The sequence below is a fragment of the Chiloscyllium plagiosum genome, unplaced genomic scaffold (assembly GCF_037043375.1).
Source record: "Chiloscyllium plagiosum isolate Xiang-an unplaced genomic scaffold, Cpla_swu_hap1 HiC_scaffold_7, whole genome shotgun sequence".
NCBI classification, from domain to species: Eukaryota; Metazoa; Chordata; class Chondrichthyes; order Orectolobiformes; family Hemiscylliidae; genus Chiloscyllium; species Chiloscyllium plagiosum.
In genome coordinates, this window is record NW_028270145.1 from 23,779,593 (window position 1) to 23,807,456 (window position 27,864).

The 27,864-nt window shown below is 40.4% G+C and overlaps 1 protein-coding gene across 1 annotated transcript; it reads right to left on the reverse strand.

The window, feature by feature from the left end:
• Nucleotides 1-1,550: 1,550 nt before the first annotated feature.
• Nucleotides 1,551-24,847, reverse strand: LOC122551403 (pituitary tumor-transforming gene 1 protein-interacting protein-like). Its single transcript, XM_043693234.2, has 8 exons — nucleotides 24,734-24,847; nucleotides 21,174-21,310; nucleotides 15,955-16,013; nucleotides 13,852-13,960; nucleotides 7,479-7,584; nucleotides 5,524-5,589; nucleotides 3,651-3,697; nucleotides 1,551-2,465 (listed from the first exon to the last, which is right to left on the reverse strand). Exons 2-8 carry the CDS (start codon nucleotides 21,265-21,267, stop codon nucleotides 2,419-2,421), a joined length of 528 nt encoding a protein of 175 aa, XP_043549169.1. The 5' UTR covers nucleotides 21,268-21,310; nucleotides 24,734-24,847; the 3' UTR covers nucleotides 1,551-2,418.
• Between the last annotated feature and the right edge of the window lie 3,017 nt (nucleotides 24,848-27,864).

The window sequence follows — 27,864 nt, forward strand, 5'->3', positions numbered from 1 at the left end:
AAAGCCCCACTGGCTATTTGGCTCCATTAGGTCATGATCACATACCCAAAGAATGTGCAGTCTTGCACCCGGAGGATGTTCCTGATTTACCAAAGGGATGGCATGATGCCTCAGTGGTCAGCACTTCTACGTCACAGCACCAGTGATGCCAGTTTGATTCAACCCTCGGACAATTTTCTGTGTGGGGTTTGCACATTCTCCCTGTGTCTGCCTGGGTTTCCTCCAGGTGCTCCGGTTTCCTCCCACAGTCCAAAGATGTACAAGTTAGGCGGATTGACCATGCTAAGATGCCCATGATGTCGAGGGATGTTTAGGTTTGGTGCATTAGTCATAGGAAATGTAGGGAATGGTTGGGGGGGGGCGAGGTGGGATGTTTTTCAGAGAGTCAGTGTGGACTCAAAAAAGGGCTAAATGGCCTGTTTCCACACTGTGGGGATTCTATGAAGTTGCTCCATTTGATTAGTACTAATAAACTTGAGAAGTATGCCTTTGAGTGGATTACTGCATCCACGATTTTGTCCTGCTGGAATAACCCATGCTACATCTATTCCACACATTAACTATACCAACATACACAATGATGGGCAGGAAAAGTAAGCAATTAGATCAAGCCTACTCTGGCTCGACAGAGCAACATCACAACTGAACATTTTTCAGAGACCCATCTCCCCATGTAATTAAGCCAAAAAGCCTTAAAAATAACTTTCACTCCTCCCCAAGAGATCAGAATACATTGACCAAGTATGAACCTCAAGACGCTTAGCGGTCTCATTTACATTAGCTTACCATAGTACAGTTTACTCATTTCTATACTAATAACCAGTTTTCACAACTCTTCACTTACAGAAGCGTTGTATTTTTAATTTGTCTTCGTCATAACTCATCATTCTACTATTAACAAAAAATATCCAGTTTTATTACTCACCGCAGTTGATTTTTTGGTTTGAATGCTTAAATCGCACACTACAGCTACAAATGTAGGCAACGTCAAGACGAAAAGAATGAATTGCAAAGAGACTTGTAATTTCATCTGATCTATAAAATATCCCTGTGCAGAGAGAAGACTGATTACCACCTCACTCAAAGAACAGCCCTTTTACTTTAATTCAAATATTTCCTATAAAAGGTTGGATCCATAATGACTGTTAGTTTTTCTTCAAGAATATTTAATTAGGTCTATTTCAGCAAGGTTCTAACAGAACCCCAATATCTTCACTATACTGCTTGACAATTACTGGATGCCTCTCAGCTATTCCTAATTATCATGGCTCATATTGAAACTTAACAGCTTTGAAATCATTTTGTGGCCATTTTTTGAAGCCATTTTGTGGGAGACACCTTGTGACACAGTGATGTCCCACTATAGCGATAACAAGAATGGGGTCACAGCCAGTTCTTCTTTTGCCAACTCAAATGGCAATAACATTTGCTTTCTCTTCTGTCTGAGTGAACTGTGCTTTTGCTAACCATGATTTCAGCCTTCTCCCAGATCTACTAGCACACCATGACACATACAGTTCAAATTTATTTAAAATCCAGTTTCCATGTTCTTTTTAAATTTTTTTTTAATAGAATTCAGCAGTTAAAAAAATTTCGCAGCTTTCCCACAGGCAATAAAGCAACATGACACCAATATACATTGGTATTTCTACAGAGTGCAATGAAATAGAAATCATCATAAACATGGCCTCTTCGAGAGCTCAAACAAAATTCTACTAAAAACAGAAAGGCACTGGTTGGAGTCCCCATCCATACCCTTTTTCTCATCCATACAGCCATTAGAAAATGCAGCATTTTCAACTTCTTGCACTCTTTGGTTTATAAGTGGCTGTATAAACAGAACTTTCACAGATCCATCGACACTGTTTATCTGCAGAAGCTGTTGATCAGCTGGATCCAAGGCATGGATAAAAATATCTACTCCATCTTGCATTGTACGTGGATTATAAAGGGGCAAGACATTGAATGGCACAGGCTTTGCTCTGGAATTGGACATACATCCTACCAGAAACATCCAACTAAGTGATTTAAATGAGCTTTTCTTTTACAATGAGTTTGTTCGGGTTGAGAAAAACTAAATTAGGGCATCTAGAAACAGTGGCTTGGTCCATCTACAACACTTGCTTGAAATTGCTGGTGTCAATCTCCCCAGTGTAAACACTAGAATCTTAGAGTTACAGGATTAGAAATTATGCCAAAGATTAAATACTATCTGATCCAGAATTTGACGAGTTAAAAACAAAAGCTCCTCTTCCCAGAGAAGAAAATCAAACATAGACCTGGTTTGATTTCATTGCTTCTGGGGTTTTAGGAGGGAAGAGGTTGGTTAAGTATAATATATAATTAAAGACTGAGCTATCTGAATACTAATCATTTGGATTTTCTTTGTTTGTAGCAGAGTTGTTTCCATTACTCGCATTAGTTGTTTTCAAATTTGGAGTAAGAATTTGGTTCCTTGAACAGACCTGGAATAAAAGCAAAAATCAAAGTTAAGATTAGCCAACCTTGCATATTTTAGTCAGTCAAGATACACTTTCACTTGTGAATGGGTGCATACAATGGGTCATTATACAGTTTCACATGTGAATGGACAATGGCCATGGCACTCAAAGTATTAGCAGGTGGTACATTCTGCCCATCAATTAAAATGACAAGTCCAAGATTTCCTGACTGGCATTGCCACTCAAGCTTGTACAACTGTACAAAGACAGGCACTGTTCTATTACATGACTACCAATCTTTCAGTTGAAAGAGTTGCATGTCTTAGATATAGTTCAGCCCACTTTGCTCTCCAGGTGGCCTACACAGACTCCCAGCTATATTCTCTGCTTTTCCAACCGTAACCACTTGCAGCTACTTTTACCTTCCTCAGGGAGTTCGGTTCCAGTCTGAGGCCCAATTGCCAACTGTATAAGATATTCAAGTTAACCTTTCAATTGCATTACCTCGTCAATAAAAGGGGACAGAATACAGCATTACAAGTGTGCTACAGCTCTATTCAATCCAATCTAAAGTTTTGGAGCTTTGATGGTTAGCTGTAGAATGGAATGAACTCAGCTTCCGAAGTGTAAATGAAATTTACAACAACGGACTGGATCCATTACAACATTAGAACTAATGAGTTGGAGATGCCGGTGTTGGACTGGGATGTACAAAGTTAAAAATCACACAACACCAGGTTATAGTCCAACAGGTTTATTTGGAAGCACACTAGCTTTCAGAGCGTCGCTCCTTCATCAGGTAATAGCCCTGGTTCTACCACCTGATGAAGGAGCGACGCTCCGAAAGCTAGTGTGCTTCCAAATAAACCTGTTGGACTATAACCTGGTGTTGCGTGATTTTTTAACATTAGAACTAGATATGCAGAAGCTAGATAAGTACATGAGGGAGAATGGTATTGAATGGAAGTTTATGCTGAGAGGGTAAAATGAAATATAAAGGGACAGGTTCACATGGAACATCAAGGCCAGAGCAGCTGAGCCCAATAGCCTGTATCCCTGCAGTAAAATCCAAAATTACTCTAGTCATAACACCCACTGCTGCCAAACATCAGGATTTAATGACTGTTCCAAACCAAGGGCAGCACAGCTTGGTTGAGCATTTTGATGATGGAAGGACTGAAAAACAGTTGCAAAACAAGCTCTCCTCACCATATTTCTTCCGGATTTCATCATGGCGGACTTTCATTTCATTTTTCCTGAAATATAAACAAAAAAAGGAAAAGTGAAACAATCCCAAGTGATTAGACCCAAGAGCTTCAAACAATACACCATAATAACATAGTCATAAGTGCCACAGATGTACAGCACGGAAACAAACCCTTTGGTCCAACTCATCCAGGCTGACCAGATATCCTAAATTCATCTAGTCCCATTTGCCAGCGTTTGGTCTGTATTCCTCTAAACCTTCCTATTCATAAACCTATTCACATGTTTTTTAAGTGTTGCAATTGTACCAGCCTCCACCACTTCCTCTGACAGCTCATTCCATATACACACCACCCTCTGTTAAAAAGTTGTTCTTTCGGTCCTTTTTAAATCATTCCCCTCTCACCTTAAACCTTTGCCCTCCAGTTTTGGATTCCCTCAAGAGAAAAGACCTCTTCTATTTACCCTGTCCATGCCCCTCATGATTTTATAAACTTCCAAAAGGACACCCCTCAGCCTCTCATGCTCCAGGGAAAACAGCCCCAGCCTATTCAGCCTCCCCCTATAGCTCAAACCCTCCAACTCCTGCAACATCCTTGTTAAACTTTTCTGAACCTTTTCAAGTTTACAACATCCTTCCTATAGCAGGGAGACCAGAATTGCATGCAACATTCTAAAAGTGGCTTATCCAATATTCCGTACAGCCGCAATATGACCTCCTAGCTCCTACAGTCAATGCACTGACCAAAGGCAAGAATACCAAACATCTTCTTCACCATCCTATGAGACTCCACTTTCAAAAGAACTATGAACATGCACTCCAAGATCTTTGTTCAGCAACATTCCCCAGGACCTTACCATCAAGTGTACAAGTCCTGCCCTGATTTGCCTTTCCAAAATGCATCATTTCACATTTAAATTAAACTTCACTTGCCCATCTGATCAAGATCCCAATGTACTCCGAGGTAACCTTCATTGTTGTCCACTACACTTCCAATTTTAGTGCCATTTTCAAACTTACTAACTATACCTCTTATGCTCACATCCAAGTCATTTAAATAAGTGTTGAAAAGTAATGGACTAGCACCAACCCCTGTGACACTCCACTAGTCACAGGCCTCCATTCCAAAAAACCTCCACCACCACCCCGTCTTCTACCTTTGAGCCAGTTCTGTCTAAGTGGCTCGTTCTTCCTGTATTCCAACCTTGCTAACCAGTCTACCAAGAAGAATCTTTTAATGCCTTACGGAGGTCAATATACATTTGTGTCCACTGCTCTGCCTTAAATCAATCATGTTTGATACTTGGAAAAAAACTCAATCAAGTTTTTGATATCATTTCCCACACACTAAGCCATGTTGACTATCCCTAATTCTTAGGGTAGGATAAAAGGTCAGCGCTACATGGACAGCCAAAGGTCCTGTACTGTTCTGTGTTGTAACCAGTCCTTCCCTTTCAAAATAACATGAGATTCCATAGCAGTGTGCAGATGGTTGAGTTTTATTGTCACTTATTGCATTGTGAACTCTCTGCAGTCTATGCCCAAGATTTGCTGTGCTACTTTAGTAACCTTGGATAATAGAGCAGTGTTTAGGACGCCATTAGGCTTTGCAAAGGGTAAGCACTTGGTGTAAAAGCGAGGACGAAGGTAGTTATCGCTGGAGAGGGAGAATCTGTCATGCAGGAAGTGAGGCCTTTTGGGTAAGCATGTCAGGTGGTGAACACACCTCAGAACTGTGGAGATGTTTAGTCAAAATTGCAGAGAATTGATGATACATGCAGGGCACGGTGAAAGCACATGGGTTCATCTGGATCACACGAACAGATTTACATGCTTGAAAAGCTACCTGTTTTATTCCACCTTTCTGTTCCTTACCTTTCTTCTTGCCTCATCCTCCTCTGCTCTTTTTCTCTTTCCATCTTCTGATCTATGCTGTTGTTTCTAAAAAGAAAATCAAAGAAATACGATTTAGAGAGAGACATGCCTCAACAACAGTTCAAGACATTAAAAAAACAAACATTCATTTTTAACTCGTTTAGTTCAATGTAAATATTCTTTGGGAATCTTCTTACCAAACGTATAAGAGATGCTGATACAGGGAGTCGGAAATTGGACCACAAAAGGCTGGAAGAACACACGGAAGCCCAGATATCAGAGCAAGGATGTAAAAGTAGCTTCAAATAATGGTACTCTACCCATCCTTCATATTTGGAGCAAGATAGAAGCAGCAAGGCTACCCAAAACAGACTTCTCCACCACCTGATGCTGCCTGGCTTGGTATGTTCTTCCAGCCTACCATCTTTCATACTATGCCTTTTCTGACTCCTCCTAATATGCCTTGAGATCATTCTTGTTCCACTTCACAAAAAAAAAGTTACCAGACTGACCATGTATGTTGTTCAGACTGAAGTCTTCCAGCATGATGTGATAACTTAGGCCAGTGCTCGAAGGAGGTCATCATTGGGTCAATATAGGTAATGTGTTCCACGAAAACAAATTGCCAATAAATAGCAATTCCTGTGGGGTGGTGCAACTCTACAATTTGAACCCTTCCTCAATTCCTGGAATGATCCAGAAACCAGGACTAATGATCTGCAGATGGGTATAATTGTGTAATTAAAAAAATTGATATCGGTAATAGTGACCAGAGTAGTATCACACTAATAGAAAAATCCAGCTGGTTCATTATAAATTTGCGGCCCTTACCCTGTCTGGTTTCTATGTGTCTCCAGACTCACAGCAACATATCTAAGTTTTACATATCCTTTGAAATAGCTTGACAAGTCAGTGAAACCCACAGCGAGAAAGGACTAATGCCATTCATGGCAACAGCTGGCTACCATCTTCTCAAGGATAATTAGACTCACGCAATAAGTGCTGGTCTTTACAAAAAGAACTTGTGAATGGATTTTTAAAAAGTAAATGTGCTTCTCATACTTTCAACTGGACGAACCAATTAACCAACATTTCTATACCACCCTTAAAGTAGTAAAGCATCTCAAACCACTTCCCAGAATTATAATAAACCAAAATCTGACATTAAGCCACAAATTAGTATAACAGATGACCAAAAGTTTGGTCAAAGTTGGTTTCAGGGAGTGTCTTCAAATAGATAGAAAGATAGAGAAGTGCAAATGGGAATTCCAAAGTGATAGCAAGGACCCAAGGGTATAGCAATTACATTCAGGGATACTCAAGGGGCTTCCCCATAGCCATTCTATTCAGGTCTAAGTACTTGGTAAGTTTCAACCAGATCTTCCACCCCACCCCACCACCCTAGTGAACTGCATGTTGTGCCCTTATCTGCATCTTTTACTTACCAAATTTCCTTAATAAACATCTGATTTTGTTTAGCCATTCCAGTTGGTAGAGAGTTTCACATTCTCTGCACTCTCCAGATAAAGAAATTTTATTGAATTCTTTGTTGGGTTGATTAGTAATTCCTTCATATTTAAGTCCCTTTTGTTTGAAATTCTGTATAAATTGAAATATCTCTATCAACTCCCTCCGTAATATTAAAAATGTCAATCAGGTCACATCTTGCCTTCTATTTTCCAGAGGGGGAAAAAAAAAAAGGAGTCCAACATGTTCACCCTCATTGCCTTGAGCAGAGCTAAAATTTTAATATAATTTTATTAACTAGCATATCTACATTGAACAAAAACATTCTCTCAGTTTTATTCCTTTCAAAGAATAACATAAGTGTGAACTGAAGAGTCAGATGTCCTATAGCACACTGATAGATGCAGCAAGTCAATGAGCTAAGATGGAAGCCCATATGATTCAGTGCTGGCTCACTCTGACCTTTTGATAAAAGACCAAACACTCACTTCTTGTTTTTGCGACTCCTGCAGCAGCAATAGCAGCAGATACACAGGGACAAGATAAGAACTCCACCAACCACTGACATAGCAATGATTAAAGCTTCAAAGTTCACTGCAAAAAAAAAAAAGGGTTTTGTTTAATATTCAGGACATTTGAAATATATATTTTATTCAACCTTTAAACAAGATTCTGGAAAATCAGAAGTGAACAGCTCTCAAATTTAAAAAAAAAAAGAGTAAATTTTCCCCTCCTTGCCACCCACTAACATATAGCTGATGTAAGGGGCACAAATCACCTCACTTCAGGTGTCTGAGGAGTGCAGTGGCTCAGAAAAATCAATCATTAATATAAATTCAAAAACCTGTTAAGGAAAGCTGGCAAAAGGGGACAGACAAAACAAGCTCTAAATGTCTCAACTGGGAAATCCAGCTCAATTAAAAGGAAGTGAAACAATAAAGATAGACTTGAGTGAGTTGTTACAGGGCTCATTCAGACAAGATTATCTTTAAGTCCTACAATTTCAGTAAGTTGCACATAGTAGGTCCACTGTTTGCCTTGATGGAACAGAGCCTCATTCTGCCATTAGCTATGTTCAGATTTCTACTATGGATAATTGCACTTTCAACAGCTCTCCTTGAAGTCCCCCTTTACCCACCATTCCTTTCTGAAGAAGTGGATTTGCACAGGGGCATGATCCCACTGATCCCAAAAAAAGTCTTTCACATCACGAGATGGATCCAAAACACACCCCAACATAGCCAAACTGGGAGTTCTCAAATATCACTGGAGCTACACTGATGTGACGAGTTTCGATTTGGGGAACTGTGTTGAGTTGGTGCATCCCCAAGCCATTCAAGATCTTGCCTTCCGCCTGCACCTCCCCACCACTTTGTTTCCTTTGATTCTACACTAATACTTAAAGTTCTACAGTTTAGCCAATTGCAAATTTTATACACAGCTGTGTATCAAAAAGCTACACCTTATTTATGTCTGCATTTCATTTTAACCAAATAATTATGTCAGGAACTGTGAAAAATAAGCAACCTGGACTAACAGCGAAAACAGAATTTTCATAGACCACAAAGAATAAGCACACAAAGATAAGAATTTGCATTGCTTATTTTAAGTATGCAGTAACAAGTAAACCACATGCTACAGGAAATAACCTGCATTTTTCACAAGTATGAATTGAACAATGCAATGTTTTATAATTACCAGGCATAAAATAGACATTACCAATCAAAACTTTAAGCGAGTTGCTACATTCATTTGCCGGTTGAGGTTGACCAGTTGAGCAAGAATAGAAGAGTAAATCTTTTAGGGGTTGTCTTAAACTTCGAATGGAATTCAACCTCTCCCATGAGAAACTTCTTTTGCACCTTTATTCTCTATCTTGCAACTGCTTCTTTCTTTGTGAACAATTAACTTCCTATGAAACCAACTTTGGAACTTTTGCTTGTGTTTCATTTTAAAGTTATCAAGACACAGCTAAATGTGAGACCGATAGATCCTTTGTGCTCTGTGTGATTTCTTTAGAGCAACGGGGAAGTTGCATCCTGTGTTTAATAATGCTTTCTTTTCTAATGTAGAAATAAGTTCTAAAAGAGAGAATCATCGCCACATGGAGTCTGATTTTGGCAATGTTAACTTTTAAAATCAATGCACAGATGCAATTTGTTGAGGTTTGAACTGGCAAAATGTAGGAATACTTCTGAAATAAGTTGCCCTTGGTGACAGAACCAGTTCTCATGAATGTGCATTGGATCAGCTTTAAAGATCAAGGAAGAACATGTTTGTAATATATCATTTGGCTTTTTCTATCTGGTGGCATTATATTCATACCTTAAAATGTTAATGATGCCTGCATTCCAAGTACCCAACACACCCAGTCTACTTGCTTCTAAAATCTGAATGCTGCCTGATTTCAGCACACTTTACAATTCTTTCACATAGCTAGTTAAGCAACAGATTAGCAGAGGGTAGACACCCAAGTGCCTTCTCCCTGAAGGTGTAGGGGTGTGCGCATGTATGGAGACATTGCATTTACACCTTGATTATCCAGGCTCACATGTGCACCAAGAAACTAGTGGAGAAATGGTTCAATTATCTACCTCTCAAATTTAGAAGCATTAGTTATATTTAGACTAGTTATACTCACTTGATTGTTAATTTGACAATTAAAAACCCCTCAGTTTAAATTCTGAATATTTATTCTTCCACTCTACTACTCTCATCAACCAAACAACCATCTTTAGCTGCTTCAATGACGTTCCCTCCATCATTAAATCAGAAATGGGGACGTTCAATGATTGCATAATGTTCAGTACCATTTAATTCCTTACTCAAATACTGAACAACTTATGCCCAAACTTGGATCATATTTGCCATGGGCTGATAAATGGCAAGTAATATTAGCACCACAAAAAGTGCCAAGCAATGACCATCACCCCATGACATTCAATGGCATAACCATCACTAAACCCTCCCCTTATCAATAATCGTGCAGGTTACTCTTGACCAAAAACTGAACTGGATGAGCCATATATGTGCTGTGGTTACAAGAGCAGAGACTCGGAATCTTTTAGCAAGTCACTTACCTCCTGACTCTCCAAAGCCTGTCCACCATCTACAAATTGCAAGTCACAAATATGATGGGATACTCAACTTTTCTGGATGAGTGCAGCTCCAACACTCATGAAGCTTGATACCATCCAGAACAATTAACCTGCTTCATTGGCTCCACCTCCCAAATATTCAGTCACTTCAAAAGAGGCTAAGTAGCAGCAGCATGTAATGTCTACAAAACGCACTATAGAAATTCATGAAGGCTTTTTAAAAAACACTTTCCAGACCTATGGCCATTACCATTGAGAAGGACAGGGTAGCAACTATGTGGAAACATCGTTGCAAAATCCCCAACTACCACTCACTAGCCATTCCTGTACTGTCACCATACCAAAATCATGGTGTTCCCTCCCTAGTGAACCTCCCAAGTGTACCTACACCAAATGGACTACAGTGGTTCAAGGGGGCAGCTCACTACCACCTTCTGAAGGGCAACTAGGAATCGACAATGCTGCCTGAACAAGTGATGGCCATATCCAATGAGTGAATAAAAAAAATCCAGTACCATCACCTCTCAGCAGCCTACATAAACATTCCAGATGTATTCTCCCAATCTTTAACTCAATTTGTGGTTCTAAGGGAGGTGTCATGTTTTGACTGAGATGATTATTAAACCAAAGCCTTCATTGCCCTCTTGGGGATACTGGAAATACTCTCTAGTGTTCCACCCAATACTCATCTCAACCAAAACCAAAATAAGATTATCCAGTAGAACTGTGGTTTGTAGGAGGTTATTCTGCACAAATCAGCTGCCACGTTCCCTTATTGTCCTTTCAATAAACTAAGGTGATTGGTTGTAAATGCCCCAAAGATTTAAAAGATCATAAATAAATTCAAGACTTTAATTTGCAACTTTGCAAGTAGCTTGGTATCAGTGGATAAGGAGACCTGTACTAAGGTTGCAATAGTACAACTGCAATAAACAATTATAGCTTATAATCAACAAATAATTGTTATGAAACTATCCATATGCACACATTATGCCACATAGAAAAGAGTACAGAATGTCAAACACACACTGTTCATGCAAGTTTCTGTTGATTGCCCTGAAAAGACGAACCGTTTGCTGGTGTAATGCAAATTATTGGAGAATGGCAAAAATGATTCAGTGAGATACATGGCTGATAAAAGGACTGAGTAAATTATATATAGTTAGAGGGGTTGATGTACTGCATCCATTTGCACTTGGTGATTCATAATAAAATGGTTCTGTGAAGGGCTTTGGAATTAGAATTTATGAATTCTTATGTTCACATTTTCATCAACTCATGTTGATTTTGTGTCGCTTTTCTCCTGGGATCAACCACTCTTGGATCTCTGCTGACTTCCCTTTGAATCATTAGCTTAAACAGAGAATCAAGGACAGAGCCTAAAATATCCCCCATTACTGAACAAAACAAAAATGTGTCCTAAATTCTAAAATGTGTGCGCAGTTGTGTGGGGAAAGTTTCTCCAGTCTTAGGGAGGGAATGGATTCTGTGGTAATGCCTCTTGTGGTAGAGGCAGGAGCCAGAGACAATAGCTTTGATCCTGACCAAAGGTTAACTGGAGGAAGCCAAATGTTACACAATGTCAAAAATATCTAGTTGACAACACTGAAATGGTGGAGAGCTAGAACTGGGTAGCATAAGCAAGCAGGCAGAAGTTGATACTGTGATTTTGGACAAAATTGCCTTCGGGATATAATCGATGTGAGAAAGCAAAAGGGTCTCAGCATAACTCCTTCAAGAACATGAATGTTATGGTATGCGGTGAAAGGAAATGCCACGAGTGGAATCACATTGATTGCTTTCGGATAGCTAGGGATGAAACCAAACCATGAGAAGTCCACTAAATGGCAGATAACATTAGTGAAGATATTAAAAGCTGTAGTGAGACCAAAGAACACCCCAAACATGGAGAAATTCATTTGAGATTTTAGTTCAAGCCATTTAAGTATCACGGTGGGCAGAAAACAAACTGAAAAGATTTAGATAAGCAGCTGTCAGAAAGGGGAAATTTTAGGCAGGAAGTCTGGAGAGGAAAACAATTTACATGGTCAGCTACCATTGAAAGAAAATGAAATTAGATAGTCAACAGTTTAATTGGAATAATGTCAAGAGTGCTATAAGGTGGGTCTCATGAACAACTTGAACTTAGGAAGTGGTGAGAGGAACTAGACAAGAATGTGAAATCAGGTCATTGCTGAGAAGCAGCAGAGACAACTGAACAAGCAATCTCAATCTTGATGCACAAGATGTTCCTTACTCTAGTTATTGGAAAGGGAAGATGGAGCAGGAGCGAATGTCTTGAAGAGATATTCAGCAATGGAAGAGTGTTCTACGTTAGTGTCCTTTACAGAACCTGGTAATTACAACCAATAGTTCAATATAAAGCTATTCAGTTCTGGTGACCAAACCACTTGAACCTTCTGGATACAACTGTGTCCTTTGGATTTGCAGATACTAAAGACAGGGGCCACATCGGTGAACTTCAAGTTGGTTGGGAGAGAATAGTTTTTTTTCCTGCAGAGGGAAATGCAGTGACGAGGTGAGGCAATGGTTGAATTAATCCACAGTGGAAGTAGTGACAAGACAATGACATGACAGTTTTCAGATTTGAAGTGCAGTTGGAGAGAGGGGAAAGAATGAAGAAAATTTGCTTCCTGTTGGCAAACCCAGAAGGAAATAGGTCAAAAGGATGTGGATGGCAAAAGCTCTTGAAGTTCACCTGGTTAATAATCAGGACTTTGGATTTAAATGGGCATCAGATACTGGTAATGGAGTATGGCATCAAGAAACTTAAGATCAGGGGGTTAGTAATATCAGAGGAGTGTGGGAAAAGGCAAGTCAGGATAGCTATTGACTTAACCAAGTCTGAAGGATTTGCTGAATGGAGGCCAAGGGAAGAAAGGGCAGAATATTTTGCATTGAGAAAGTGATAATGGTGCTGAGTTCATTTTTGTCTGTCATTTATATAAAATGATTTGGATGCGAATACAGGAAGCAAGGTTAGTAGACTTGCCGATGACACCAAAGGTGGTGGTCTAATAGATAGTGCGGAAGGTAATCCAAGATTACAAAGGGATCTTGATCAATTGGGCCCATGAGCTGAGTGCCACGTGAGTTTAATTTAGATAAATGCAAAGTGTTGCTTTTGGTATGATGAACAAAGACTGGACTTACATAGTTAATGGTAGGGCCTGAGGGAGTGTTTCAAAACAGAGACCTAGTGATTCAGGTATATAGCTTATTGAAAGTTGCGTCACAGGTAGACAGAGTGGTAAAGAGGCCTTCGTTGCTCAGATCTTGGAGTATTGGAGTTATGACATCATGTTGCAGGTCTCCAGGTCTTTGGTAAAGCCACTTTTGGAGTACTGTGTACAGTTCCAGTCACCCTGCTACAGGAAGATTATTATTAAACTGGAGATGATGCAGAAAAGATTTATAAAGATGTCACCAGCACTGGAGGATTTAAGTTATAAACAGAGACCTGGCTCATATGTGGAAAGAATTGCCAGAGGAAGTGGTAGACGCAGGTACAGTTACAACCGTTGAGACATTTGGACAGGTACATGAATAGGAAAAGTTTTGAGGGATATGAGCCAAACACAGGCAGATGGCCTAGTTTAGTTTGGAAAACTTAGTCAGCATGGACGAGTTGGCCTGAAGGGTCTGTTTCCATGCTGTATGATTCTAAAAGTCTATGTAATAGTGAAGAAGCATTTCAAAAAGACTGACAAGAAATAAAAGTAATAACTTCCCGGTCACTTACCCCAGCAGACACCCCATCGTGCTTCAGACAGTGGACACAACGTCTTTGGTGGAAGGATTGTCCTCACTGGGTAGTCAACACATTTTTTGTTGGCATTACACCACAGACACTGTAAGATTCAATTAAGCTAGTTAAAAATCTATGCACACACAGTATTGGTGTCAATGAACCTAGAGAATAAGTATTTGCACAAGTCAGTAATCCTTCAAAACTCAGCACCCCTCTGCTCTCAAACTGGAAAGCCTGTTCACTGTTCAAGACAAGTTGAGTGTTGTAGTGTATGAGCTTCCAGATTTAAAATCCTACTAATCATCTTATGTTGCTAAGCATTCTGGGTAAGAAAATAGCTGCTCAGACTTTGTATCCAACCAAATTCACTGAAGCTTCATTTCCCCTTGTTGGGATGCAGCCTACATAGCAAGTCATTGAGGGGGATGATATATAAAATTTTGGCTACAGATCAGGTTTGCTTTACTTTACTCAATCGCTATTATTTTACATTGGATGAAAACAGGGATATCTTCCTGCACTGCACTTGAAATGCTATATCAAATTTTGTTGTTGTATTGTAAATTGCTTTATGCTCAGTTTTACAAAAAAAGGTACTGAAGAGATTTGAGCATATCAGAATTGAACGGTCACAGCTTCAGGAAAATTGAACAAGCTGGTGCTCTTTCCTTAGGAAGAGAGAAAGTAAAGATTAACCTGAAAGGAGTTTCTAAAATTAGAGATATAGAGAATGCCTTTCCAATCTAGTGATCAGAAATCAAAGGTAGTCACACATAAATTTTAAAAAATTCAAGAGAATTTCTTTGCCTAGAGGGTGGAGATGATGTAGAGCTTGTTACCACCCTAGGGAATAGCTGAGATGAATAACACATTCGTGGGTGGCACGGTGGTTAGCACTGCTGCCTCACAGCGCCAGAGACCCGGGTTCAATTCCCGCCTCCGGCGACTGACTGTATGGAGTTTGCACGTTCTCCCCGTGTCTGCGTGGGTTTCCTCCGGATGCTCCGGTTTCCTCCCACAGTCCAAAGATGTGCAGGGTCAGGTGAATTGGCCATACTAAATTGCCTGTAGTGTTAGATAAGGGGTAAATGTAGGGGTATGGGTGGGTTTCGCTCCGACGGGTCGGTGTGGACTTGTTGGGCCGAAGGGCCTGTTTCCACACTGTAATGTAATGTAAAAAATGTAAAAACATGTTTAGAAAGGCAGCTAAACACATGGGAGAAAAGAATAGAAGGGTCTATTGATAGCATTGGATTAAGTCAATGGAGTGGGAGAACACTTGGTGAAAAATAATTACTAGCAAGGACTGGATGAACCAAATGAACAGTTTCCATCTTATAAATTCTCTGTAATACACATGAAGCAGCACTGTGTGTACATACTGCTAACAAAGTACTAGACGAACACATGCCAGGGCGGTTTTGAAATATTACAGATTTCTCAACACGAGCACCAATATTGATTCTGTTACAAATGCTGAATGCCAGGTTTTAGTCAGAAAAGACTTACCCTCATCTGTTTAAAACTCGTCCAGCTTTGCAAATGGCAAGAGACCTTCAGTAGCATAATGCATTGTGGTTTAACTGCTTATCATTTCTGCTGTACTCCCACAATTAAGTACAGAGGGAGACTGGAGTAAAATTACTTATTTAAAATGACCAGAAGAATGAGGAATTGAGACATTCCTAGAGAGGGGACTACTGAAAGACCACAGAAAGATGTACCACTGCAATTGAATGAGTCACCGACAAGTGAATCTTTAATTGAAAATTTGAATAAACATTTCAAAAAAAGGAGAGGAATATGCAAGGTTTGGGGAGAGACAGCAAGGCAGTGTAATCAGTTTTAGACTGTTCTACAGACACAGTAGACAAATATAGCCTATGGCATAAAATTTGTGGATCAATGGTAATTCTGTTCAGATTGCACCCTCATAACTGCTCTAGGCCAGTACTTAATTGCCACTCTCACCTCCTCCCACCTCAGTCTGATGACACACCTTTCCAGCCCTGTATCCCTGCAGATGTGTGCTTGATATCACATTCATTAGACAAAGTATGCAACAGGAATGCAATAATTAATCATGGTACTCACGGAAACATTTCTCAGACATTGCTCACAATTGATGTTACTGGAATCACTACAACCTGAACCTGAAAAAGACATACATATTTAATTGCACTTTTTAAAAAAGAAATTTCAGAATAGAGGACCTGCCTCATTTGCAAAGGATTAAGCCAACAATTAACCTATTCCTTCTCCTCAACCCGTGGAGATGTCTATTCATCTTAATACATCTTCAAACATTAACCATGTATGGTTATACCTTGCTTTCTTACCAGATTTTTTTGCTCATTCATGGAATTTGGGCATTGCTGGCAAGGCTACCATTTATTGACCATACCTTAACAGTGAGCCTTCACCAACGGACACAAGTGGACTAAATGGGTGTTTAGTACAATCTGGCAATTCCACACAGCACCACAGACTCTATTTTAATCACCTTAACAGAATTTAAATTAAATTTGGGAAGTCTGCTTTAAATCAGCAAAATGGAGACTTTGGAGACTTGTGTGTTATCAAATGGTAACTGGGACACCAAAAAAAAAACTGGATTTTTTCCTCTTCTTCCCCCTTTGCCCAGACGTTCAATTTAATGTACCAATGCATTCATTCAGTTGTTTACTGGAAAGAAACACTCCAGAAGAAATCCTGAAGAATTTTACTTTTAGTTGTGCAAAGAAACTAAGCTTGAAGAGTTCAGGAACTGAGACAGCTGCATACAACATTACAAAAGTCTAAAATTGAGAGATTAGAGGTTTGTCACTTCCAATAATCAATCCAGTATCAGCTGTGACGGATCGGATCAAATTGAATTGAACTGAACGGCATGTGTACCGAGGCACAGTGAAAAGCTTTGTCTTGCGAGCAATGCAGGCAGATCACAGTTAATTAGCATAGATAAGTAAATAATAGGTAAACAGTGGCAAAAGCAAAAACACAGGTACAGGTGAACATTCAGAGTTTGAGTCCATTTAGTATTCTAACAAAAAGTACTAGATGAACATATTCCACGTGTGATAGCATTCTCACACATGAGTTTAAGCCTCCCCTCCTAGGTTCAAGGGCAAAATTTAGCCTGCCAATCCAGTGCAGCTCTGAGAAAAGTGCTGCAGTGCTGGGGGGGGGGGGATGCCTTTCAGGTGATACAGTAAACCAAAGCCCAGTCTGTCCTCTCAAATGGACATCACCGACCTCGTGGCACTATTCTGAAGTCATACCTAGCATGGAGGATTACTATTTATCCCACAACAAACATAAGATCAAATAATCCAACCATTATCCTGTAATTGATTATAGATCATTGTTGTGTGCAAACTGGTTGCTGTTTCCTACATTATACTAATCACCATGCTTCAAGAGGGCTTCATTTCACTGCATAGCTCTTTAGGACTCAGTTTTGATTTTGACAATTCGTAATCACTGAGGATTGATTGCACAATTACTGGGAAACGCAAGAATGTCATCTGACCAGAAAAACTCGTAAAAGGAATCAGTGCAGTTTGCAACAGCAACCCAGTCATAGTTGCACACGCATAATTATCAAATTTCTTTGTAAGTTCCTTATGGTAGTAGGGGGATGAGAGGAGAACCCAGAGTCATACAGCATGGAAACAGACCCTTCGGTCCAATTCGTCCATGATATCTCAATCTAATCTAGTCCCATTTGCCAACAATTGGCCCCATATCCCTTTAAACCCTTTCTTTTCATATACCTATGCAGATGCCTTTTAAATACTGTAACTGTATTAGAGTCTTCACTATTTTCTCTGGCAGCTCGGTCCATATGTCCACCTCCCTTTGCCTGAAAAAGGGACCCCTCAGGTCCTATTTAAATCTTTCCCCTCTTACCTAAAACCTATGCCTTCTAGTTCTGGACTACCCCACCGAAGGAAAGTGACCTTGGCTGCTCACCCTATCCATGCCCCTCATGCTTTCATAAAGGTTTATAAAATAAAGTGTGCCAAACACCTACTTCACTCCCATCTACTCGCTACTCTACTTTCAAGGAACTATGCACCTGCACTCCTAAGTCTCTGTTCAGCAACACAAACCAGGGCCTTGCCATTAACTGTAGTCCTGCCCTGGTTTGTCTTTAACAAAACTCAACACCTCATATTTATCAAAATTAAACTCCATCTGCCATTCCTCAGTCCAGTGTCCGATGTGATCAAGATCCCATTGCACCCAGATGACCTTTTTTACTGTCCGCTACCCCACCTACTTTGGTGTCATCTGCAAACTTACAAACCATGTCTCCTATATTCACATTCAAATCATTTGTATAAAATGACAAAAAGCAGTGGACCCAACACCGATCTTTGTGGAACACCACTGGTTACAGGCCTCCAGTCTGAAAGACTACCTTCACCATCCCACCCTCTCTCCACCACCATCTTCAAGCCAATTTGATCTAACCTCACTAGCCAGTCTACCACGTGGAACCTTGTTGAACATTTTGGTGAACTCCATACAGACAATATCTAATGTGAGTGAGGTGGGCACACCAATGGGGTAAACAAGAATCAGGGAAACAGACCTGCTGGGCAAGCGAAAGACAGGGATAATCACTAAAAAGGGGCAAGAGAAGGTCAGGGAGGCATGTGAACACAAGGGAGGCATGCCAACAAAGCGAGAGAGAGTGTGTGGGGGTGTCACATTAACAGAACGGGAGAGAACAGGAGGGCAAATCAATATAGCAAGCAAAAGAGATTGAGAGCCCATCAACAGTATGAGCAGGTGGGAGGGGTTGCACATCAATGAAGTGTGAGAGCATGTCAAAACAGCGAGAGGAGGTCCATTAATAGAGCTACCTGAAAGTGTGGTATTAGGATATTGAGCTCAAGAATCAGCCAGGATCGTAATGAATGGTGGAGCTGGCTTAAGCAGTAGAATGGTCTACTCCCACTCCTATCTTCTACATTTGCATGTAGACAGAAGGATATCGAGGGGGTGCATTAAATTAACAGATCGAGCGATAGTGAGAGAAGGCAGACCAATGTGATATGCAAGAGTCAGCCAGGCACACAAGGCAGGCAAGAAACATGGAGACAAGAGGACATGAGAGCGAGAGCAGGGCAAGAATAGAAACATACATTGAAATAAAGTGGATATGTAATCGGATTGAAATGGGTTTAAACTTATGATATTCTCTATTCAACCACATTTGCACAAGAATGAAGGCCTTCAAGAAAAACCTACAACACTAAATACTCTAACACAAAGTAACAATACCCAAACAAAATCAACAAAACAATAAACAAAAAATGTACATGTGGCCTGAAGCAGAATGGCATCACTGAAATCACAAAGACCAATGTTTTTGAAAGTTCCACATCCTACAAAATAAGCTTCTACAACATGATCTATAAAAATGAGAGATTATATACTTTAAAAGTTATGGAATCTGGACGGAACACATTTGTTGAACACGTCAAAATTAGTCTATTAGTCTCTCTGCATCATAATTTTCTACCAATAGCTAACTCTAGAACCAGTGAGAATAGAAGTTACAGACTAGTGAACATAACGCACCCTTAAAGGTCACATTTGGATACAACACACCCAGTAACTTCTAACAAACAGGGGCATGACAATTTCTAAATATCAACGTTTGCCTCTCATACTTAAATTACACAAGTTATGCTAATCCAAAATGAGAACCCAGAGAAATTGAAGTCAGAGATATCTGTGCAGACATTCTATGTTCACTCACTAGTTTTATGTAAATTTACAATATTCTATTTCTAAAACACATGCACTATATGAAGCCTTTGGTCATCAAAAGCAGCTACTCATTCCGATGAACCCAAATCAATTTCTCAACTTCACATGGACTTGCAAAAATTACACACTATGTTAAGCCAACTCTTGAGATCCAACAGACAAAATCTTAAAAGGTGTGTTGTATGAAATGGAACTTGACAACAATCCAGTAGTAAAAAGGTGCAGAGGAAAAGTAGCAGACCCATAACGTTAACATTACAACAGGTGATGCAACAATTCAACTCGATTCAAAAAAATGTTATTCCTTTAGTGACTGCAGTATTCTGCTCAAACAACAAATTAATCAATGGTGCCATGTGGAATATCGTATGTACCCAAGTAACAGTCAATATTATACAACTGTCAACACCCACCTTTGGCCTAAAATACCAATTTCTCATATTTAGATCGAACCCTGACTCCTAGCCAAAAAGAAAACCCAACATTTTATACTTCTCATCCAGGTGCAAACTTACTTGACTCAAATCATAGAATAATACATCATTGAAGGCAACTGGTCAGCACCTCATGTCTACACAGATACCTTTTACACAACCTTTGGAAGGTGGTGTCAGGAATGGTATCCAATCATCAAACTCTGACAGCGAAGCAATAAGAGACCACGAACTTCAAACTCTCCAGGATGCTGGTCATACAGTCACATAGGAGAAAGTGAGGACTGCAGATGCTGGAAATCAGAATTGAGAGTGTGGTGCTGGAAAAGAACAGCAGGTCAGGCAGCATCTGAGGAGCAGGAGAATCGATGTTTTGGGCAAGGGCCTTTTCCAGCACCACACTCTTGACAAGAGTCACATAGCACAGAACAGATCCTTCGGCCCATCAAGTCTACACAAACCTATACACACCATTCATATTTTTCAACACTTGGCTCATAGCCTTGCTCATCCACAAGGTTTGAGGATTCCTGTCTCTACCCTTTGTACCCCTAACCCTTTGTGTGAAGCAAGATGTTCCTCTAATCTGCTCGAAACTACCTGACCTTCACCTTATAATTACACCCCTTCACCTAAGGGGAACAGCTATTTCCTATCTACCCAGTCAGCCCCTCAATGTTATACACCTCAATCAGGTTTTTCCTCACCCTTCTCTGTTCCAAAGGAAGCAACCTTAGCCTATCCAGCCTCGCTTCATTGCTAAAGTGATCCAATATAGGCACCATCCTGGTGAATGTCCTCCACACTCCCTCCAGTGCAATCACACCTTTCCTAAAGTGTGGTCATGAAAAAAAAATCAACCCCTTATTTATTGATTAAAAGCTTATCTTAGAAACGATGATTATCGTCTGTAATTTGAAGATACAGCAAAGTAGCAGATATTATTTAGCATATCCAGTCAGATCCTGGTTTAAAAACAGATGCTATGAATATAACAGAGCAAGTGTGTGTGCGTGCATGTATCTATATAAATAAATGTAGGTATGAGAGATCAACCAATTAAACTACACCTTTTAATCCAACACATCTTACCTGAACTTGGGATAGGTGTAATTTGGCCTAACACGCCAAGGTTCAATCCAAGAAGAATTCCAAGAATTCCTGGCAGCCAAATCCTGAGTTTCATCTTGTTATCCAGCTGTGAATTCTCAACACAGCAACCTCAAGACCTATCATTCCAAAAGCAGAAATCAAGATCAAGAATTCTATACAAAAATCTAAGAGAACGTGAACACAAAGTAACAACTACACAACCAATTCTAAATCAAAAGCCTCAAGCCTCACTCCATTTAGGTTGACAACTGAGAATAATGTTAAGTGATTGTTAAGGAAATATAATAAACTCTGGCCTCTTCATCCTAGGTTGCCTTTATTTCACAAACCGTAGCTTTGTCTTCAGTTCCCAGGTCCTAAGCTTGCGATTTCACCCTGGTTGTCAACATATCTTTCTGCTTTTTTTCTTAAAGAAAAAAATCCTCCTTAAAATCATATGACCAAGTTTTGGTCTATGTTCTATTATCTCTTTAATGTGGCTATATCCAATTCTGTCCAACATTGCTCCTGCACAGTGCCTTGGGAAGGAGAGTGTTCAGGGACTTTTACAAATACAAGTTATATGTTGTTTAACTGGCTATGTCTATCATATTTGACCAAAACAGTAGTTTATTGCTCATAAAGTACTTGAAGTATCCAGAGAACAAGATTAAGTTTTTAATAAAATTTGCTCCTGTAGATTTACTGCTACAGTGTAAATGCTTAGATCCTTTCCACTGCATTCTAAGAGAACATGCGTTATGTAATTTCAAAAGGCAATGTATTTTCCTGCATTTAATTGACTCCAACTTATTTTAACAAGCTCACACAGACTATTATTTGTGCAAATTAGAAGTGTATAAAGGCCTTGGCAGAAAAAATGAAAGAATTTTTTTTTAGAAAAAGATAGTATTTGCCATGTCAATACACTCACTAATGATTCAAACGAATAAAAATAGATCTCAAAGCCTAATACAGTTACTGAACTAAACAAGAGATCCTAATTTGGACACAGCAGGCTCCCATTAACAATAATGATGATCAAATACAGTAATCTGCTTTAGGCATTGGATGAGAGATAAATATTAGCCAGGAGACTGAGGATAACTCCCAAGTTCTGCATCATAATAGCAACAGTGTAATTTGAACAGATCCAACAGAACATGACAAAGCCTTGGTTTAACATTTTGACTTAAAAAAAACACAGCACCACAGTGCACTATTCCATTTATTTTGCAGTTAGGTGACTGGGTGGAGCTCAAACTTGACTCAAAGTGAGAATATCACTTACTAAATACAAGATAACACTGCAAGAATAACCACGTTATAAGGCAGCTCGATTGATATTGCTGTGGTGTCTCAATTTTAAGGAAACAGGCCAATCACCACATTCAGCAGGTGACTGGATAAATACTGAAGAAAATAGGTTGGTTCTCCTGTTTGCTAATTGTGCCTTCGAGCTGGAAATATCACCTCCACAATTAATCAACAAGAAACCATACAACCACGATTCAGAGATGCCAGTGTTGGACTGGGGTGTACAAAGTTAAAAAGTCACAACACCAGGTTATAGTCCAACAGGTTTAATTGAAAGCACACTAGCTTTCGGAGCGACGCTCCTTCATCAGGTGATTGAAGGAGCGTCGCTCCGAAAGCTAGTGTGCTTCCAACATACAACCACGATATGCTATTGAAATGGTTGTACATTCAAAACATTCTCAGAAAGAGATGGTTTGATACCCAACAGACTAATTCTAAGCGGTTGTTAAATACCTCAAGTTAAAGCACAACATTAAATTAACATTACTGAAAAAAACTTCCTTGTGCCCTCAGCTTTTGAATTATACTTACAGCTCCCCATAAAAGATCAAGAAAAACAAAGTCAAACAACCCCAAGGTCAGACACACTTTCACTGAACTCTCAATCCCAAGGAAATCTCCACCTCTGCCCTTTGACACACTCACTCTATCCTAATCACCACCCACTTACACTCCCTCACTCTTCCCAAAATTCCACAACCTCCCCAACACCTATATCTCCAAAGCTGTCATGCCCCAGCTTCCCAAGATCTTCCTACACCGCTCCACAAATTCTCTCTGTTCCACCTATGTATCTCCCTTGGGTGCCACACTGGCACTTGATCACTGGGTGCTTTTTCTCTATATCCCCATGTCTGCCTTTCTCTCTTCCCCTATCCTGCAGGTCCTTCTTGGTCTCCTGGGTCACTTTCTCCTTATGTAATTATTTATATTTCACTCAGTGAATGTTTATATTATATATTTCTTTACCACCCTCACTGTTGTATATTGTCCAACTTTTACATTTTCACTCTTGGTGTGCATAAATTATAGTCCTCATTTCTTCCTGCTCATATTTATATGCAATCCCTCCCCACCCTTGTATATTTATATATTTCTCTCCAGCCTACTCTTCACTTCTTCCCCCTCAGTCAGTGTGTATTATCATCTCCCTCATCACACCTACTCAGGACATTATTGTATTGCATACCACTGTTTGCTCCATCACCCTGTACACCATATTACACCTTCTATATTTATATTTTACTGTTATAAGTCTCCCATATACATTACTCTCTATGTACAAATATATTACTCACTGTCCCATTCCTATCCTTTTTCACTTCAATTGTGTACACTATCCCTCCCCACCCACCAACAGCCCACGCCTGTACACTATCCCTCCCCACCCACCAACAGCCCACGCCTGTACACTATCCCTCCCCACCCACCAACAGCCCACGCCTGTACACTATCCCTCCCCACCCACCAACAGCCCACGCCTGTACACTATCCCTCCCCACCCACCAACAGCCCACGCCTGTACACTATCCCTCCCCACCCAACAGCCCACGCCTGTACACTATCCCTCCCCACCCACCAACAGCCCACGCCTGTACACTATCCCTCCCCACCCACCAACAGCCCACACCTGTACACTATCCCTCCCCACCTACCAACAGCCCACACCTGTACACTATCCCTCCCCACCCACCAACAGCCCACACCTGTACACTATCCCTCCCCACCTACCAACAGCCCACACCTGTACACTATCCCTCCCCACCCACCAACAGCCCACACCTGTACACTATCCCTCCCCACCCACCAACAGGCAACACTTGTACACTATCCCTCTCCTCTCCCTAGCCTGTATCAGTACAATACCCTCAATCCCAGCCTATATGAATGCATTAGCCTGTGGTGCATACCTACACATTTCCCCATCTCATTTTATACTTTTACATTACCCCCACCCCTGCACGTCTACACACTAGCCCCTCTTCCAGCCTATATCTACACCCCCATTCCCTACCAATACACTTACCCCCAGGTCTATGTTTATACATTACTCCCAGCCTCTCTCTATCTCGCTCCATATTTGCACACGACCTCTCTCCCTCTGTACATTACTTACTTACTCACTCACACCTACTTCTTCCACACTCCCTACAAACACATTACAGCTTCCCACGGCACAGATCTATACATTACCCCCTATCCCTCTGCCCAGATATATAACACGTCTATACATTACTCACTCTCTAACGCGCCCCGACCTCCTCAACAACAACGGAAGCTGCGCGAGCATTTACGTCATCCGCAGTCACGCCACCCCTCGCGGCGCACGCGCACGTCGCCAATGGGCGGGTCCGCGCCTGAGGTGGGGGGGCGGGAGGATGCGCGCGCATGCGCAGGGAGCCTGTGGAGTGTCAGTGTCTGGGGACAATGACCTGACAGATCAGGTGGATTTGTTTCCCCTTTTAGAGAGAGAGAAAAAATGACACTTGGTGAAAGCTTTTCACTTTGCACTCTTCAGGACTATTGGCAAGAAAACCATCTCGAAAGAAAAAACAGCATTTATAACAAATGAGGGTTGTCACCATGACACTGGTTAATAGACCTGAGCCCTTGGAGAATGCACCATTTATGGATGATTAACATTTATCTTTCCCAGTAACACTGAGGCTCTTTGCTACCAAACAACTATTTTTATTATTGTTATTTTAATATTATTATTTCATTTTTCACTGGATTTTTTTTCACATTCAGGGACTCCTTGCAGTTCATTATGAGTCAAGATTGTCCCTCCAGGCTTCCAGTCAATCTTTATCACTCAGAAAACACCGAGAAGATTGTACATAGTCATAAAAACTGAAAGGACTGCAGACGTAAATCAGAAACAAAAACAGAAATTGCTGTTAAAGCTCAGCAGGTTTGGCAGCATCTGTGAAGAGAAAGTAGAGTTAACGTTTTGGCTCAAGTGACCCTTCCTCAGAACACACCATCATCATGGCCTTTTTGTGCAATCTCACTGCCTGCAAATTTGCTGCTCTTTTTTGGTGGATCTTTCACATCCTTCCTGGAGGGCAGATTATGGCTTGCTTTAGCCACCAGATCAGAATGTCAGCCCTTCTTTAACTGAGGTACTCCCTCAGAACTGCATTGGGGTGTTGGCCCTTCTAAATTTTGTACTCAAGTCTCTCTGGAATGGCTTTTGAAACCAAAGCCTTCTGGTTTAGAGGTGAGAGTGTCATTCTCTCTCAGTCAAGGTTTTGCATGTCTATCTTGCTGGTCGGTTTTACTTAAATGGCCTGGTTATTTTTCAAAACATGAATTAGACATCTGAAGTTTTTTCAGAAAGCTCAGTTATTGCATTTACACAAATATGTAAAGTATAGGAAAGCTTTAAGTTACATTCTTTCAGACAAAAGCTATCGAAATTCAAGCCACAGTCCCTTATATCCATGTTAATAATAATCCACTCCTTGTCTGATTTTGGATTAGGCAGCAGGAGGTAATTCTGGAGCAGATCAGAGAGACCATGTCAGTAGAGAGGATGACGTGCCCATGTCTTGTTTGGCATGGGAGTGTGTAGCTACCAGGGATGTGCCAAGTTCATTTGGAAGAACAGGTAAGTATTCTTGGCAGACGTGAACATCTTAAAGGTCTTGTTTTAAGTGATGTAGATATTATTCAATATTAACTAAATGACCCAGATCGGGAGAAAGAAGATAATAGTATTTATCGTTTGTCACAGTCTAGATTATAGTGCAGTATTCCAAATTACCTGACCTATTACATTGCAGCATTTAATTGACTGTTTGATGGATATCCAAAAAGTTCATAGAACAGGTATAAATATACAGAAATGGAAATACAGGAAAAGCAGTATCCCATCAATACATGAGGGATATATTGAAGTTTAGATCAGAGACTCAATTTGGGAAGGACAATAAGGCCTTCCCACCATAGTACACTAAGGGGCTGGAACTGTGTAAAAACCCAAGAATTGTATACACCAGACAATGTTTGACATGAAAGGTAAGTTAGATATTTTCAAATCAACTTGCTCAGAAATGTTATGACACACCTCTGGAGCAGGTAGGTCTTGAACCCAGGCTTCCTTGCCCAGAGGTAGGGGCACTACCTTTGTGCCGCAAGACTGTAAATCTAACTGTGAGTGCAGTGAGGCACCTCAGTACCACATGTTGTATTGAAAGAAATTTAACATTTTGCACATCATGTGGTGTCAAATTTAAACTTTATTTAATCTATCTTTCAAATTATAAATATTTAAAAATATGGGGGCTGTTTAGCTCCATTGGCTGGATGGTTGGTATGCAAAACTGAGTGATGCCAACAGCGTGGGTTTAGTTCCCAAGCCAGCTGACATCACTATGAAATTCCTGTCTTCTTGACATTGACCCTCCCTTGAAGCATCACCAGTTGTCTTTCTTTCTATGGTCCTCTGGGACTATGGCAACTTTTCAAATTTTATGAATAAGTATATTTTTAAAACGTGTGCAAAGCTGTTTTACATTATTTGAAGTTGGGATCTGGAAGGCAGTGTTCTATCAACACTCAAGAAGCTTGACAGCATCAAGGACAAATCAGCTTGCTAATTTGCACCACAGGCATAAACATTGAGTCACTCCACCACAATGCTCAGTAGCATCAGTTTGCACCATGCTTAAGATGCATTGCAGATTTTCATCAACGATTCTTACACAGCAACTTCCAAAACCACAGTCACCACCATCTAGAAGGACAAGTGCAGCACCACCATCTGAAAGTTCCTTTTCAAGCCAATCTGACTTTGTCACTGGGTCAAAATCCCAGAATTCCCTTCCTAATGGCATTGTGGGTCTACCCACAGCACGTAGACTGCATCAGTTTAAGAAGGCATCTCATCACCACCACTCCTTCTCAAGGGCAAGTAGAGATGGGTAATAAATTCTGGCCCAGTCAGTGATACCCAGATCCCACTCAGAATACAAAAAAAAGCTTACTTTGTTTCTACCATTAAGTTCATTTTCTGAAACCCAAGGTAGATCATATGCATAAAAGCAATGTACTGTGAATGCGTCTATTTCTGTTTACTCTGGACAAGGACTGTCTCCTCAACTGACATTATCAAAGAGAAAACACTCTGTTGCACACACCGGAATGCACCTTCCCTAATCTGTGAAACCAACTTAGTGCACATGCCTGCACACACCAAAACCATGGCAATAACTAACCACTGGCATACCATTCTGCAAATCACAGTGCAACAGTTGGAAAACAAAACCCTTTTTACTGAACACTCCACCACTCCTGCAACATTACGACTCAGAAGCAGCCCCATTTCCACACCAGGACTTAGAGATTGAAGAAATAAGAGCAGGTA

Bases quoted from the DNA above. Each gene is read 5' to 3' on its own strand.
- LOC122551403 (XM_043693234.2), bottom strand. From the start codon at position 21,267: ATGAAACTCAGGATTTGGCTGCCAGGAATTCTTGGAATTCTTCTTGGA. The intron at 13,961-15,954 runs GTGAGTACCATG...TGAATCTTACAG, and splicing joins AATGTCTGAGAAATGTTTCC to TGTCTGTGGTGTAATGCCAA. The intron at 7,585-13,851 runs GTAAGTGACCGG...TTTTTTTTGCAG, and splicing joins ACGATGGGGTGTCTGCTGGG to TGAACTTTGAAGCTTTAATC.